The 17,055-nt window shown below is 36.3% G+C and overlaps 1 protein-coding gene across 4 annotated transcripts in view; it reads right to left on the bottom strand.

Annotated features, from left to right (window-relative positions):
• Positions 1–273: 273 nt before the first annotated feature.
• The window catches only part of garnl3 (GTPase activating Rap/RanGAP domain like 3), a 79,963-nt gene continuing 63,181 nt past the window's right edge, over positions 274–17,055 (bottom strand). For all 4 annotated transcript variants that reach the window (XM_065267013.2, XM_065267015.2, XM_065267014.2 and 1 more), the window contains exons 13-31: positions 16,916–16,961; positions 16,727–16,833; positions 15,972–16,087; positions 14,214–14,336; positions 14,036–14,110; positions 13,843–13,957; positions 13,637–13,663; positions 13,390–13,494; positions 12,618–12,734; positions 10,175–10,350; positions 8,901–9,059; positions 8,658–8,724; positions 8,459–8,566; positions 8,190–8,308; positions 7,720–7,855; positions 7,344–7,403; positions 4,084–4,302; positions 2,403–2,520; positions 274–2,318 (exon numbers count right to left, since the gene is read on the bottom strand). In XM_065267013.2, the coding sequence (XP_065123085.1) occupies positions 2,168–2,318; positions 2,403–2,520; positions 4,084–4,302; positions 7,344–7,403; positions 7,720–7,855; positions 8,190–8,308; positions 8,459–8,566; positions 8,658–8,724; positions 8,901–9,059; positions 10,175–10,350; positions 12,618–12,734; positions 13,390–13,494; positions 13,637–13,663; positions 13,843–13,957; positions 14,036–14,110; positions 14,214–14,336; positions 15,972–16,087; positions 16,727–16,833; positions 16,916–16,961 (2,144 nt within the window). In that variant the 3' untranslated portion in view covers positions 274–2,167. The remainder of the gene's footprint in view (positions 2,319–2,402; positions 2,521–4,083; positions 4,303–7,343; positions 7,404–7,719; positions 7,856–8,189; positions 8,309–8,458; positions 8,567–8,657; positions 8,725–8,900; positions 9,060–10,174; positions 10,351–12,617; positions 12,735–13,389; positions 13,495–13,636; positions 13,664–13,842; positions 13,958–14,035; positions 14,111–14,213; positions 14,337–15,971; positions 16,088–16,726; positions 16,834–16,915; positions 16,962–17,055) is intronic.

Genomic DNA, 17,055 nt, shown 5'->3' with positions numbered 1-17,055 from the left:
AATAATTAAAATAATAAAATTAGAGGTATATAAAGGCCAAAGAGTCATTGATAATGTCTGATGAAAATGTCTTTTCATTTCTTGCACAATTTATATAAAATGTAGGCCTGATCTATAAATGTCATGGCAGGTATGTTAAAAGCAGATGAACACCAGGATACCACACACAACAAGTAAGTACACTAATTTATAAAAATGGTTAAAAACGTCCAAATCTATCATGATCTTAATAACTAAGCATTCTTAAAATCCTGTAAAGCACAGACTACAGGGTGAAATTTCATAAATATTTATTTCATATCAATGAACAATATTAACTACAGCAGAGATCTACAGCACTCGTTCAAATATCATAGCAATAATAATTATTTCTGAGGCCACATCTGAAACACAAACATTTACAAGTAGTACTTGGCATTAAAAACAATGGCAATACAGTATTTTAAGACACTTGGTGTTTTTTTATTCGTTTTTTCTTTAATTCTGATATCACAGAGATTCTGCAACAGTCTAAACAGTTAAACTTGATATAGATACAAAACCAAGGTGAAAACAGTGAGGAGAGTGAACAGACGGAGGGGCAAGACGTAAGATAGGCAAAACAAACAAAAACAAAAACTAAACTCCGTCAGTCTAGCCAACTCACCCTTTTCCTTTAAGCAAATAAATAATATTTAAAATTTTCATTTACAAAAATATCTCCACGCTTTCTATTTGTACTCCAGGCTGCTACTAGTGTTGAGTGGTTCACTTTGAGATGAAGAAAGTATAAGAAGGTACAAGTGGGCAGGGCATGCATTCAGCTAAGCAGTTTATTCACATCTAAAATACTTATCCTCACACTCCTTTGCTGTTCCTGAGGCTCTTGCGTATGTCCTGCGTCATGCTTTTGCTGACATTCTTTAAAAGTCTCTTAGTTTGAACTGTAAACAGTAGAATCGATTTTCTCGTTCCCTTATTAACCCAGAATCAAAGACTAAGTAATCTAAATGACCCTGGCTTGAATTCCTGGAGGTTGCTTTCAATTTGTACCAAATCCATGAGAAGAGTCAAGGTAATACATCCTAATTCTAAAATATTCCGACATAAAATCCCTTTCAACTTGTTTTGGGATTGACTGGAGGCATGCAGGTGATCCAGAGCCCTTTTCAAGAAGCAACAGCACTTTAAAAATACATTTAACTGTACGGTTGTTAATGCTATGAGCCTAAATGTGGGTGTTGTTCATGGATCAAAGCTCATACCATCAGCATAGTGATCCGCAGTAAACCACTATGCAATAGACGTAGTAATCCCAAACTGTAATCTGGAATGGTTTGTTGTTCGCTGTCTCATGAGAAACACAATTCAAGAGTGCTAGCGGTTGAAGGGCAGATAGAGAATGGCACTTGTGGGAGACTCCTGTCCTTTCAGCTAAAAAAAATTGCATGTCAGGGTTTAAAAGCATGAGGTGAGGGTGGAGGCAGGTTTGACTGTAATATTGATATATACAAGTACGTTTTATTTGTATTGTCCATAATACAATAGCTAGAAAGGTATATTTATATATATATATATATCTGTGTTTACATCTGTATGTTCATGTGTGCATCTGATTTGAGATGCGCGTAGAGGTTTTTTACAACTTTAAAATAATCACACAATGTACAAATCACAAACATAGAAAACATTTCAAAACACAAAAATAACTAAAATATGCTTATACGTTTTATAGGTGTGTCAATCTTACATTCAGGTCTTGGAGTTAAAAGTATATTTTACCAAAAAAGTCATTATCGTATTTTATGTTCTTATGGCTTTAAGTTTGCTTCCATTTCCTGTGTTATAGAAACTACATTAATTATCCACTAATTCGTATTTTGGGGTATTCTTCTGAACAGTATTGTAAAATTTACATTTTTATTTTGTTTTCTAGCTGTATTTCTGTCTCACTTGTAGAGTAAACACAGAGTCACACACATTCACATACTGTATGCATACATCCGCTATAAGGAGTATATTCTGACCTCACACTGTAAACTCCAAGTATAAAGCACACTGCATACTGCAGATGAGCGGGCAGACTGAGGAAAAACACAAACTTCGACGTGACAATGATAAAACTGGGATAAGATAGGAGGATGTGTAAGGTGGGAGGTGCACTGTGATCCACAGACTGTGATTGTCATTACTTCAGGTCCAAAATATCCTCCTCAAAAGAAGTGGATAGGGTAAAAGGGCTGGCCGTGGGTGGGCTGTCATCTCGTGGCTCCATCTCAGAGCCAGATAAGCAAAGTCGGTGGATGTCAGTTTCTCCCTCTACAGACTCCATTCCCACTCTAATGAAAATATCTCAAAGTCAGTTCAAATGACGAGTTCGCTCGAGTCTAACATGCAGAAAGAACCTGCATTCACACACTTACTGCTCAGTAATAATGGCTCCCGCCGTTCTCGGTTGATCTTCCTCCTTGGTTTTCTTGCTCATTCTTCTCTGTTTCACTGAGTTACTATCTGACTTGTTGCTTGGTTCCTCAGTCAAACCTACAACAGGTACAAGGTACAAAACATTGCACATCACCACACATCAGAAATCTAGTGGTGAGATTGTGAATTGCAAACTACGGCTCAGTCACACAGCTCACCCTCCATTTCGAAATGCAAAGCGCAGCTACAGTATTCGCCTTAGGACAAACATCGTTTGACATAGTGCCAAAATGCGATCTATAGAACAGTTTGTCCATTTAGGGCTACTGTAGAAACATGATGGCGACTTCAATGCAGTGGCGGCTGGTGAATGCTCTTCCGAGGGGCGCAAATTCAAGATAAGTGTTCGGAGTGTCGTGTGTTGCTTGTGTTATGTGTTTGTTGCGTCATGTGAACCATGTGCATCACGTGTTTTGTCACAATGATTGCCTGCTACATATGCATCAAAACCGTTTATGATAAAAGAGACAAGACACTTCCTTAACAGTAAATTCTGATAACGCATGAGATTATGTGAGTATCTGGCAAAACGTGAGCGTCTCTTTTATCATAAACCTTTTAGATGTGTCTGCAGCAGGCACTTATTTTGAAAAGACACGTGATGCACATAGGTTCACTCGATGCGCCGAACACATATTTTAAAATGACGAACCACACGCATGATGGGCTACATACATGTTGTGACGAACTTCGCATCGTGCGCCCTCGAAAAAAGAAGTCACCGGTCGCCACTACTTCAATGTAAGGAGACCCACGGTGTATGTAGATAAAAACTCATTCCAAGGTAATAAAAATAATACATTTCATTTTTATGTTTTTTGTGTCAAGTATTCTTTTAAGATGACATTAAAGGCACAAGCAAGCGAAAACTGAGGATAACACAGATGTGGCGTCATTGAAATGCGACTTATTAAAGAAAGAAATTAGAATTTCTCTTAATTCAGATATTGTTGCAAACATTTGGGATAGAAACCAAAATATATATCAATGTGCTAGTCATTATGGATATTTTTTCATGCAGGAATCTTACATATTGTGCCCTTAATGAAGCACCTGCAGGTGGTGCCATACAGCTTCTTATAGTCTGTCAGGAGGACATTCTAGCAGTATATATGTGTGAGGCATGCATGAGTATGACGTGAAGCAGTCTTTGAATCTAGAAGCAAGATTAACTACATATTACAGTGCAAATACATCTTGACTGGCTAGTCCATTAAAACTTATTTGTAACAATAAGACGTGTGTCTTCACTAAACTTTACTGTAAGATGATAGATCTGAAAGGTTATTGAACACAGGAAATATGCATTACTTGCATGCTCATGTACATTATAATGCATTATACCACGGGTCTGTTATATGCTGTATTCTGATTGGCTGAGAAATGTTCCGTGGGTATGCATTAATTTCTTATAACCGCACACCTTACTTGTCAAATGTCTTAAAAATAGGCACAAGAGCAACGTTTGTGGTAACTCCGGTCCTTTGAATTATTTGAAAATAATGCACACTCGCGGTGTAACGGTGTAACCTTGGGTGTGCATTATTTTCTTATAATTCAATGGCCCGTCGTCAATTATTCCTTACGTAGCTTTCAGTTCAGGTACACAAACAGACTCACCCAGCAGTTCTTTCCGTGTGCGGCTGGCGATTTCTTTGATCTCCATGCGGGACAGTGAGAGGGAAGGTGTTGTTGAGATCGTTGAGGCAGGAGCTATCACGCTGGGGGCCGGTGCCGTGACTACTTTATTAACCAAAGGAGACTTGAGTGGTCTCTCTATGCTCCTCCCGACTAGGTTACTTAATGGGATCTTATAGATGTGTTTAGAGGGAGCTTCACCTTGAAGAGAGAAAGGGATGATTGGATAAGATGTACAAAAGACTAAAGAATGAGATGTTATAACAAGCTATGCAAATGCAAGGTGCAAAGCTGCTATGCGACACATTGGTTGTCGTGTACTCAAACTTTCTGTTGAGTTTAAAGGTAGACACACACCCATAGAAACTACTGGAGCTACACAACTGTGTTGTGGTTAATAATATTAACACAAACTGTTTTATATGTGACCCTATCTGTAAAATTCCAGCTAAAGTCATTTTTTGTGTGTTCTACAAGGAAAAAGATTAAAGTAATGTCAAAGATTGAAATCAGTAAATAAAAACAAACCTTTATGCTCTTAATATTATAATTAAATTATGAGACTTTGGCCTGGATTTCACAGTGTGATATATTTTCACAGAGATAACACTTAAAGGAACAGTATGTAAGAAATGTATATCAATTAATCCTAAAATGGCCCTGATATGTCAATAGACATTAAGAAATCATTTTCAATTCTAATACTTTTATAACTCACAACAGTGGTCTGGCCAGGATATTGTCATTTAAAAAGTGGAGTTGCAGCCCTTAACTGATGTTTTTGTTGTCATTTTGTGTATTGGCCACCAGTTGTATGATTGCAGTACCAGTTTTAGCCACAAGTTTTGTGATTGCAATACCAGTTTTGGCCACAATCCTACATACTGTTACTTTACAGTGAAGGTTCAGGGTCAACAGACCGGAATCACTGTTTATAAACTTTTGAATTTATTTGTGACCAAACTCAGATCTGATCTGATGACTCCAGTTGAATAATTTATTCAAGAAATAGTCCCGACCCCAAACTCCCCAAACCAGTGTTTGGGCGTTGTGCCAGTAAGGACGCTCAGACAAACACAGAGCCACAAAACGTTAACAAAACTCAGGGCTGAGAGTTTGCTAGCAGACTGATCATAAGCGCAATATATATTCAGCTTCAAAGCAGTTTTGACTGAAGAGACAAAAAGTTGACTCTTGAGAAAACAATGATATAGACAACTAGAATGACCAGTATCTATATACATGTTTCTCAGAATCTAAGGTAACCACATGGAAAAGACAGATGACAAATAATCAATAATGTTAAATAATAAGCCAACCATTATGTGAAAATCCCTTAATGTTTGGACTTTATATTGCGTACTTTCAGAAAAAAAATATGTTTTCTCTCTTACATAAGTGCACCTGTGTCTCAATAAAACAAAACAAACAAACAAACAACATCAACAACAATAAACCCTACAAAAATGACTTTATAATCTGGTTATTTTCTTGACTTCAACAAGAAAGAAATTTTAGTGATGTGCAAGCCATATTAGTGCTTATATACATGCAGTGTGTTATAGTGATAGCGTGCAAAGATTGGGACTGGGTATTTACATTTTGACTTTAATGTTTCTAACTTATATCTTTATTGGTCAAAGACATGGTGACTTCAAGACAATAATTCCCAGACATAATTTAATGTGTGTACATGCTGGAGAAAGAATGCATCACTGTAAAAAAGATTTGTTGTTTCAACTTTAAAAAGTAAGTGTTTGTGCTGCCTTGAAATTTTGAGTTAATTCCATAGACTGTAAAAAATATGGACATAGTGTTTGTGACGTCACTCATGGGTTTGTGAAGATATTTTTTTAAGCCAATAGTAGGCGGAGCCTGTCTTCACCATCTTTCGGATATCCAAAAATGGGTAAAGAGGCAGGACGTGGGTGAAGCTAAGGTGGCTGGTTGCTGAAACCACGGCCACCTAGCTCGACTCTGGTGAAAGCAGTGGCTGTTAAACCATCACTTATGTGGCCACGCCCTTAATTATGCAGAACTTTAAGGTTTAAAATAATTTAAATGGATGTGTGACAAAAAAATCTCCCCATTCAGAGTTGTAATGAATATCAAAATTATCTATATAGACCAAAAACACTTCTTGTACCAGGCTGTAAAAAAAATAAATTTTTCTGCTCTAAAGATGCACATTTTAACATGAGGGTCCATGGGGATCGACTCCATTTTGGAGTCAGCCTCTAGAGGACGGTCGATGAATTGCAGTTTAAATCACTTATGTATTGGCTTCATCAGAAAGATCTGAAGGTTGCACCTCAGTTAATTCAACTTAAAAATGTTAGTTAACTCAAAAACATATTTATTGTTAATTCAGGTAATAAAAGTTAAATTAAATCAAACTTTTAAGGCAGCACAAACAAACTAATTTTTTAAAATCTTTTATACAGTTATGTTGTAGCAGGAAATAAAATTTGTAAAAAAATATATATTTTAGAAAAAGAAGCAATGAACTGCATACAAAGATTTCCAGGCCATGAAGGATGCTTCCATTTTAAGACAATTAAACAATTAAACAAATTAAACAGATTATTTATTATAAAACCATGGGTGTGTCTGTAATTTACTGAAAGTATTCCACAGACATCCTTGCACCATGTGATAGAAACAACACAATGTAGCAAATTTGTTATATGCAAGAAATATAAAGCACAATATTTTACTAAAGTGAACAAGATGTTGAGATGTAACACAGGATGACATATAATGGGAATATGTTGTTCTACTTCCCATGGTGCAAAAATGCCAGGGGACTGGCTGGTTGTTTAAAATCGCCACGATGGGGATTTTGTCACAGCCCCTATCCTGAGTGTCTGTTTAGATATAAGTGCTAAGCTCTGGATGGCTGTCCAAAGTGTGTACATGTATGTTAGTAAAGAGGGGCTGACAAAAGTATCCATGGTGACACGGCGATCCATAACTCATGCTGCAGAAAATGTGTCCCGTTTCCCTAAAGCATCACTTCAGGTTCTGTATTTCATCTTATTTACTGCCAATGGCACCATTTCTCATTTTTTATCATTGCTTTTGCTGCAAAAAGGAAGGGACACATTACGTTCTCAGCACATTTTACTCAACGCTGTCTGCATGCGTCTGTTAATTAAATAAAAGACAGGTTGAGTCTCCGTGGCAACGTGCATTAGCGAGGCAGCATGGGAAATGTAGGCAATTAGAAATCCCTGCAGTACCTTCAGAGTCTTTAGACATGTAGAGGGATAGCTTGGAGCCGTAGGGGATCCGAATACAATCTGGACCAGGGATGGAAAAAAGCATTACATCAACCCGACCCACGCAAAGCTCCAAAGACAAATACACCAAAAGACACAAAAATTATACGTGGACAGATACACCACTCGTATGGTACATTATATTAAAATGCACTTCAATTCCTAAAAATATGTGTCCAAAAGAAGATTTATGTGCTGTAATATCCATATTATAGGCTACCAGAACAATCAAATCCATTCAAACTTATGGTGCAGGAAAGCAGCTGCTGCCCCTTTAAAAATATGTTCATGTGAAATTGTAAAATATGTAAATTGTATATAATATATACAATCCTACCATCTCCAAGTGGTGAAGGGAAGACAGGCATCTCATAGCCAGTAGGAGTTTGAGGTGAACTCTGGGAACTAGTGTCTCTGGAGCTACAGTTAGATGCAGAGTTTATAGGCGCTGATGACATGAAATAGATATCAGACTAAAGAGAAAAAGAAAGTGACAACAGAGTGAGAAAGTGTGATATTCAGAACAAACATACAATTATCATACACAAACAAACATGGTAACACTTTAGTATGGAGACCTATAGGCTGCTTACTTTTTAACAAGTTGCCTATTAGCATGCATATTACTAGCATATTGTCTGTTTATTATTACTTTAAAAGCACAAATAATGCATGGTAATGTTAATCTGACCCCATTCTTGTACTTAAAGGTACAGTTGAAGTTTTTTTTCACAAAATGAACTTTTTAACTAAATTGTAGATTAAGCACCATTTTGCTTTTGTCAAAATAATAGCTCGAACACTTACTCTGGATGCAGAGAGTTGTAGATCTGGAACAACAGCTGTGTATACTAGATTTCCGTTAACAACTAGTCGAATCTCAATGGAGTCAAATGTGAAGGCCAGGATATAAGGGAATGCACACACTGCGGAACAGGAAATGACATCACAGCGATCCTATGAGTTATTTCTACCAATACAAACGGTTGCAAAATAAGTTTGGAAATGAAGATAGATGAACATACATTAATAAGTATGATGTAAAAATAACAAAGTAAATACATGCAGCTACTAACCGATAGCATTCGGCATTTGGTTCCAGCTAAAATGGAAGTCCAAAGAGTTTGGCTGAATCATGGGTGTGGCTCCATTAAACGGGCACACTTTCTTATAGACACAGATATCTGTTAATACAGAAGTAGAACAGCATTAGAGGATAAGAGTTTATGGAAATAAACATAATGACTGACATTCTGACAAATAATAATCACGAACTGTTGTAGCAGAAAAGAAGTCCAGCCTCTCCGTCTTCATACACATCTATGGCAGCAACAAAGTTCACCTGGAGGAACGAGGTCAATAATAGACAATCATAAATCGCTTAAACATGGCGTGCAATACACTTTGACAATACATAAAAACATTAAATTAGTTTTATTTTCAGATAGTATAAATTGAGATTTTGGAGTTTATTTGATCATAAATGTCTGTGTAGGCATGCAAGTGGTTATTTCTAACCCTGTTGGCGTCCACATGGTGTAATCTATAGGCGTCTCCTGTGCTCTCATTGATCAAGTCAAACTGATGTCTGTAAGCCACACATATCATATGATCATTCTCTCCTGTTGGGCCATCAACCAATGCCATGACCACCGGTGAGTCACACAGGCAAATCTCCTAAGATAAGAGACAGCACACATTTGTAACATAAGCCAAATGTTTATTTTTAAAGGGGTCATATTATGAGAGTTTTTAATGATGTAAAATAAGTATTTGGTGTCCCCAGAGTGTGTATGTGAAGTTTTAGCTCAAAATACTCCACAGATAATTAATTATAGAATGTTAAAATTGTCACTTTGTAGGCCTGAGCAAAAGTGTGTCCTCTTAAGTGCAAATGAGTTGATAATGCAAACACTGATCACCATAATGGCGGTTAGTTGCAATTGAAACTCAATTGTGCAGTCAATTATTTTCTCTCTTTCTCTTTGCCCTATATGGCAATGCTGTGGTTGGATAATGCAGATTAAGGGGTGATATTATTGTAATTGGCATTGTTACCTACCTCACAAAACAGGTGAAATCTGAACGACCTTATTTTTTACATGCTTGAAAAGAATGGCTTTCCAAAACAAAGTTACTAGGTTGGTCTTTTTCATTTTTTCTAGGTTGATAGAAACACTGGGGACCAAATTATAGCACTTAATCATAGAAAAAGTCAGATTTTCATGCTATGACCCCTTTAATGGTATTTCCTATATGCTACAAATATAAATGCATTTACATTTAAAGGGATTGTTTACTTTAAAATGAAAATTCTGTCATGATTTACTCATCCTCATGTTGTTCTAAACCTGTATGAATTTCTTTTTTCTGATGAACACAAAAGAAGATATTTTGAGAAATTATGGTAAACACACATCAGATAGTGACCATTGACTTCCATAGTAGGAAAAAAGTACTGTGATAATGATAAAGAAAATATTTTGATAAATGATGGTAAGCACACAGTTGATGGACCCTGTCAAATTCCATCATTTTTTTTTAACTACTATGGAAGTCTATGGTCACTATCTGCTGTGTGTTTACCATCATTTCTCAAAATATCTTCTTTTGTGTTCATCAGAAAAAATTAATTTGTACAGGTTTAGAACAACATGAGAATGAGTAAATGATGACAGAATTTTCATTTTAAAGTGAACTATCCCTTTAAATACATTTAATGCATATCAAATTAAAATGCAGCTGATGTATACAGACAAAATGTCCTTCAACCACTGACTTCCATCTCTTACTCGTATGTATTGGAAATCCTCCACAGGTGAGTCACTAGCCCCCGTCACTGTAGCTACAGAGCTAAGAGATTCCAACCGTGACAGTTTCCTGGTGATGAGGAGAAGCTTATTTCTTATGGCCGCTACGATTCTGAGCTCCACCCCGTGATGTGTGTTTATGGAGTAGAGATGGCAGCCTGAGGAAACATAATTCTAATGCCTTTTAATGTCTTAAAAGCATACAACATATCTCCTGTTTAGAAATCATTCCGGTTTTTTATCTATGCAATAAATATTATATTATATTACACTCTTTAAAGAATTGGGTTTGCAACAATGGTTTAAATTACAACCCAACGGCCTGGGTTTGTCCCTTTACCAATTTTCACAGCATTTTTTTGTGTATATATTACAGTATATTACATTACATTATAATGCAATAGAATGTCAGCTGTATAATAATAGTGTAGGTTTCAACTTTTCAACAAGTAGCTGTTTTTATACATCTCTCTATCTCTATCTCACTTTCTCTCTCTCTCTCTCTCTCTCTCTCTCTCTCTCTCTTTCTCTCGGAAGTCTGATTGATTTCAGAGAATCTGTCTGTGTATGTTGTTCTTTTCAATATACTAATTCAATGAAACAATTTCTGTCGGAGCTGTGGTGCAGTGTCTAGTACGTAGGACAAAACACTTAAGAATAATTGTGCCACAGTACATGCACACAAATAGCTCATTTAACAGTTCATTAAAGTATGTAGCTTTATGATATTATTCTTAGATCCTTTATTATCTGGGCCAGATACCGATTATTTTACATTAATGCTGTGATAGTTACACAATAATATAGCTAGTGCCGCCTTAAACAATTACATTGCATATAGCTTGTAATTGTTTAAGGCGGCACTAGCTATATTATTAATTTTATATTATTAATGTTTTGTTTGTTAAGTAGTGTATTTATTAGAATATAAAAAGTTAACTTGAGAACTTCAAAATATGAAAACCATTTCAAGCTATAATACAAGAAGCTTCCCCAACTATTTTATTTTGTGCTTAAAATAACAGTCCCATGTACCGCATTTTCAGGAGTATAAGTCACTCCAGAGTATAAGTTGCATCAGTCAAAGATGCGTTTTGAAAAGGAAAAAAACATATATAAGTTGCACTGTCACGATACATTCGAAAATGATTTCACAAAATCCAAGCCCAAGAACTGACATTTAACTCTTTCACCGCCATTGACGAGATATCTCGTCGATTAAGAGAAAACGCTTCCCCGTCAATGACGAGATTTTCCATCATCTTTCTGCAATACCGCCATCCCGCAACTTTTTAAGATATCTCGTCAATTAAAAGAAAACGCTTCCCCGCCAATGACGAGATTTTCCATCATCTTTCCGCAATACCGCCATTCCGCAACTTTTTAAACCCGGAAGTATTGCCCTATGGCAAGCGGCTGCATGTCCGTGTCTGTTTTAAAGATCACTCTGAATGGGATCTCTATAAAAAAAGTCCGTCACAAAAATTAAATTATCTCTGCTTTTTGCTCAAAATGTGGTGTTTTTGCAGAAACCTACCCATATTCAAAAGCTGATTGCAAAAGAACCACTTAAGGTAGGATGAAACTTTTTTTTTGTTTGAAAGCAGAGGGTCTGTTCTTTCATTTGGTATATATGTATGTTTATATATTTAAAGAAGAACATTTTCTGGAAGGCATTAAACTTTGGTGAAAATCATGAAAAACGCTGGCTCTGGCTGGCAACTTTTTTTAAAAACGCTGACGGTGAAAGAGTTAATATGGAAAGGCAAGTTATTCAACTAAACAATATGGCACACAGAACAGCAGGCTGAAGAGGTGTCCGTACATGTTAACGTTATATTACCATTTATTCAGCTAACACAATAGCATATCAAATACACCTGGGAACCTGAATAGGCTAAATTAACATGACAAGCCAAATCAAGCTCAACAAGCTCCCAAAGTCATTCCACATCACTGAATCCTTTGAATTACATAAATAAAGGAGTAGCATCGAACGGACTCTCGCACCTGTAGACGGTAATGGTTTCTCTCGGTTCATACAAATTAATATTGACATAAAAGTCGCACCTGACTAGAAGTTGCAGAACCAGCCAAACTATGAAAACGGTGTGATAGTCCAGAAAATACGGTACACAAAATAATACTCTACAGGTCAATTTCCCAGACAGGGTTTAGATTAATCCAGGATTAGGCCTTAGTTAGTAGTTTAAGTAGTTTTTAACAAACATACCTTACAAAAGCAATACTGGTGTGTATCTTGAGACAAGACAATGACTTGATATATTTCAAGATATGTCAGTGCAAGCTGTTTTTATTTAAGACCGCTCAAATATGCATTTTAGTCAGGGACTAGACTTAAACCTTGTCTGAGAAACCAAACCACCCCTAAATGTGTGTGGGTGATGACTGAAGTTTCTCCTACCTTTGGTTTTCTCAAGCTTGTTTTCTCGACTGTCGCATTTGGTGCGGACAAGCTGTCGCTCTTCTATCCCTCGTTTCAGTGTGCTTAGTCTATAAACATATAGACGAGCGTCTTTCCCTGCAACAGAAAATTGAATAGAAATCACTCATATAAAACTAAATAATACAAACACTGTTGGACTCCAATGCTTAATCTGAAGTCAAACTATTTTAAGACTCAAGCACACACTTGTACATTTCTGGCTACTTTTATGCTGTTTAGTCAATGGCACAAATAAGAGCTTTCATTATTGCTACAATACGCTGTTGGACGATAATAGCCAGGCAACACATAAATGGACTCATCTCATCAGACTGAAAGGCATCTTTCCTAATACAACATGTTTGGTTTTGAAATGCTTGTCATCGTGAATGAAAGTTGCTTGGTGACGGAGCTGATAACAAATTCATTATTTTCCGTCTGCAGGAGGAATGTTTTCAATCATCAGCAAGAGTCTGGTTTACAGCGTCTTGGACTAACGATCAGAATAGAAAATGATGGCAGACACTGAAATACATGAATCTATGCTCTGTGCTTCTCTTCATAATGAGCTATGAGTCTGAACAACAATGCAAAAGTGCCTGAGTCAGTGTTTCTATTATGTGCTGTTCCTGGCCATCTAAAGATGCTCGTTAGACTGAAAGCCCAGAGTTTCCTTTAATGCCTCACTTTAGTCTCATTTTACCGCCGATTTGCATGGTTTCTCTTTCACATTCATATAAATATGTCTTACCTTTATCTGCTCTTGCAATGAGAAGGTCCTGAGGTTCAAGCACATGCATTTGTTTGACAGTCAGGGTTTTGTCAAATACTTGCACTGGAGGCAGGGTTGGTGAATCTAGATAGGCATGCAGAGCAAAAGATTAGCTTATGGTTAACCAAGTAACTGATTCACTCCAGTGAGATTTTTTTTTTAAATAGTTCACCCTTTGAAAAGTGTCATTATTTAGTGTTTGTGTTGTGACTTATATAAAATATACCTGCATTGGAGAACAGTGGATCTGAGGCTAAAAGGTGAACACATATCAGCAAGGTTAGTTTCTAAAAACATGTATAATGCAGCATATATATTACATTAAATCATGATGTTACACTGTTAAACATTTGGCATAGATTTACATTCAAACAAAACACATGTGTTCAGTGGTCATTTAACCATTATTATAATCCATGTAGCTTAATTTACCCTCCAGCAGCATAACCCCTGCTGACTCTGTGGCGACCAATAACGACTGTCCCCATGAATCTCCACAGACTATGTCATATGGAAAGCTACTGCAGAAAGACTGCGACTCCCATGGCTGTAGAAAACATCACAACACACAGTTATTAAAGAACAGGTAATGGCACCTATTTCTCTTTTCTCTTGACCTCCTTACCTCTTTCCTGCAAAGGCCGGTAGTGACTAGACTGGTGGGCGCATCACCTCTAACTATAGTTTTTAGCTTCAGTGCCTGGAGATATCATTTGGTGTGTATTAATAGCATTAATAATGATGTGTAATCATGTTTATAACATATTTTTTTTATATAAATTTTATTATGTAGTACATCCTACCTGTCCAACCCGGACAAACTCGGCTTGACGTGCTTCCTCTTTCTTACGGGCAGATTTGGGAGACTCGGGCAGTACGTCGCTGAAGGAGCGTCGGTTCAGCATGTTCTGCGGAGAGAAGGGAACCTGCAGGAGCAGTACAGATAAAAAGGGTCAAAAAGACTGACCCATAAACAGACCTTGCAAACATCCTATTCAGATATTACACAATAAAGCAAAAGGCTATGCACACAATCTCTACCATGAAAACGTTTTATTCTAAAGTAATGCTACCAATTCAAGATGTTCTTGCCATTATTTGATTTCTGTTTCTAATGCATTGTGCCCACGAAGAAATCTCTTGTCCTAAATAATAGTGTATTAAACATCAAAGACAGAATAAAGAAGAAAATGAAAGGTCGAACACTCTTTTCATTAAAAGCTCTTTTTTTTGTTTCATACATGCAAAAAGTTTAAAAGTAAAGAACTCCTTTATTTTTGTATTTAGGCACATGCTCCTGCATAGCTCAGTGAAAGAGCATTGCAAAGGTCATATGTTTAAACGTGGGTACCACACATGATGATTAAATGTATACCTTTTAATGCACTTTATGTCGCTTTGGTTAAAAGCATCTACCAAATGCATAAATGTAAAACAATGAAGGCTTTTAAAAAGAAGGAGCACCACAGTGTATCATAGAGCACCATTACTTCACAATTTTCCCAGGATGCAGTCTCTACTATTGGACATTGTTTAAGAAAAATATATATATTTTAAAGGAAAACACCAGCGTTTTTCAATATTTTACTATGTTCTTACCTCAACTTAGACAAATTAATACATATCTTTTTTCAAGGCGCGCACTTAATCTTTGAATAGTGCATCGTGAATGTGTTAGCATTTAGCCTAGCCCCATTCATTGCTTAGGATCCAAACAGGGATGAATTTAGAAGCCACCAAACACTTCAATTTTTTCCTTATTTATAGACTGTTACATGAGTAGTTACACGAGTAAGTATGGTGGCACAAAATAAAACGTGGCGACTTTTTAAGCAGATAAAAATGAGAACTATATTGTATGGCGAAAGAGCACTTAGTTTGCAGCACTTCGACCTCAGCCGCAGTGTAATATTGACGGTATTTTGAGCGAGGGACGGGAAGTTGAAGTGCTGCAAAAAAATATAGGTATGTATTATTTTGTCTAAGTTGAGGTAAGAACACAGTAAAATACTGAAAACTGTGTTTTTTCCTTTAAGAGGTATAAAACTGTAGTGGGCTAAATACAAAAGATACCTTTGTAAACAGGTCTTTCCACTAGTGTACTTAATGAATATGCTAACCGGTAAATGGCAATCTACTGTGCCCATTTACCTCCCTTTCAGCAATGGCTTCTGGGAGAATGTTACATCATCTAATTAAAATTCATAAGCTAAGCTGATATGGTTTCTGAAGTCCCCACTGCCTCCACTTAACCACACATGTTTGATTGGTTCTGTATTTCTGTTCTGCAGTAATAGAGATTAGAAACAGCAATGGACAACAATAAAAAGGTAGTAAACATTTCTAGGAAGGGCTGCAAGAAAATGAAGGTGCACTTGAAAGCTGTTGTGTAGAGTGGTAAGTAAGACCAGAAGGCAGTACTGGCACTGTGAGAAGGAACAGGCTAAACATCTGAAACTATATGGAGGGAAAGGAAGTCATGTCATAGCTTCAGGTTCCCTGTAAGACTGAAAGACAGATAGGTGGAGTCTGTGCTGGAAAGAAATAGTGTGATTTTATACCTTGTGCATGTCAGGCATAAGGTCCTGGTACAAGGACCTGATCAGCATGTCCAGCGTACGCTGACGTTTCTGAGCAAAGGTGGGGGTCTCGAGAGTGGCTTTTTCTCCATTTATTACTAAGGAAGAATGATAAAGATGGCACGATGAAGTGTAACAGAATTTGAAACAGCATGTGATATCTGTGTTTAATGACAACATCTGTTTTATTTAGTTTATGAGCCAAAACAAATCATTAAAGTAATCTAACAGGTGCAGAGACTAAAAACATTTATGTTGTTTTACAAAATAAATCAAATTTAATTGGCTCTATTTTTAACTGGTTGTTTTTTAACCTTAATTTTAATTAAATGGATAAGTAATAATTATTATAACAATACTTATTATGAACAAATTTTGAGTAATTAATATATATGTGTGAATCATTCTGTGAAAACCAATCTAAAGTAATTATTGTGTGATTTTCTGTTTTCTACATTAAATCATCCTACTTAATGTAAAGAAAATATAACAATAATTGAAAATATAACCTTGATATCTTTAATACTGACTGTGTTGGGCAATATTAAAGATTGAAATCATGGTGAAATAAATGATTGAAATCAAACTTTGATGCTTATACTTTCATAATTAGATTATGTGACTCAAACAATTATTGATAAGCTACAATATTGGTGTTTAATGTAAAAAACCCTACATTTATGATTGATAACAGGCTGGTACACTGGTGAGTGTTACTGGATGACTGGTATACTAACATTTAACTAGTAAAAAGTCCCTGAACTCCTGATGGTCTGTGAACAATGGAGGAGAAGGGAGAGGTGGTCCGAACAGTGGCACGCTCTCCTCTGAGAAAATCTTTAACCTGCAACAAAAATCATTTTTGAGTAGATACAATACAACCAACAAAAAAAACATTAACACACATAAAAAACATAAATTCACACCTGTAACTATCATTCTGACTATTATATCGAACTAAGGCAAAAATATCTGTAAAGTGAGTTAAGGAATTCATCTATAGAATAGCTCCACATTCAAAACTACTAACAATAACACACCATTTAAAACTTTCCTCTGTAAACGT

This window comes from Paramisgurnus dabryanus, chromosome 5 (assembly GCF_030506205.2).
Source record: "Paramisgurnus dabryanus chromosome 5, PD_genome_1.1, whole genome shotgun sequence".
NCBI lineage: Eukaryota > Metazoa > Chordata > Actinopteri > Cypriniformes > Cobitidae > Paramisgurnus > Paramisgurnus dabryanus.
The sequence above is the reverse complement of the archived record's forward strand: the minus strand, read 5'-3'. Positions and strand labels throughout refer to the sequence as shown.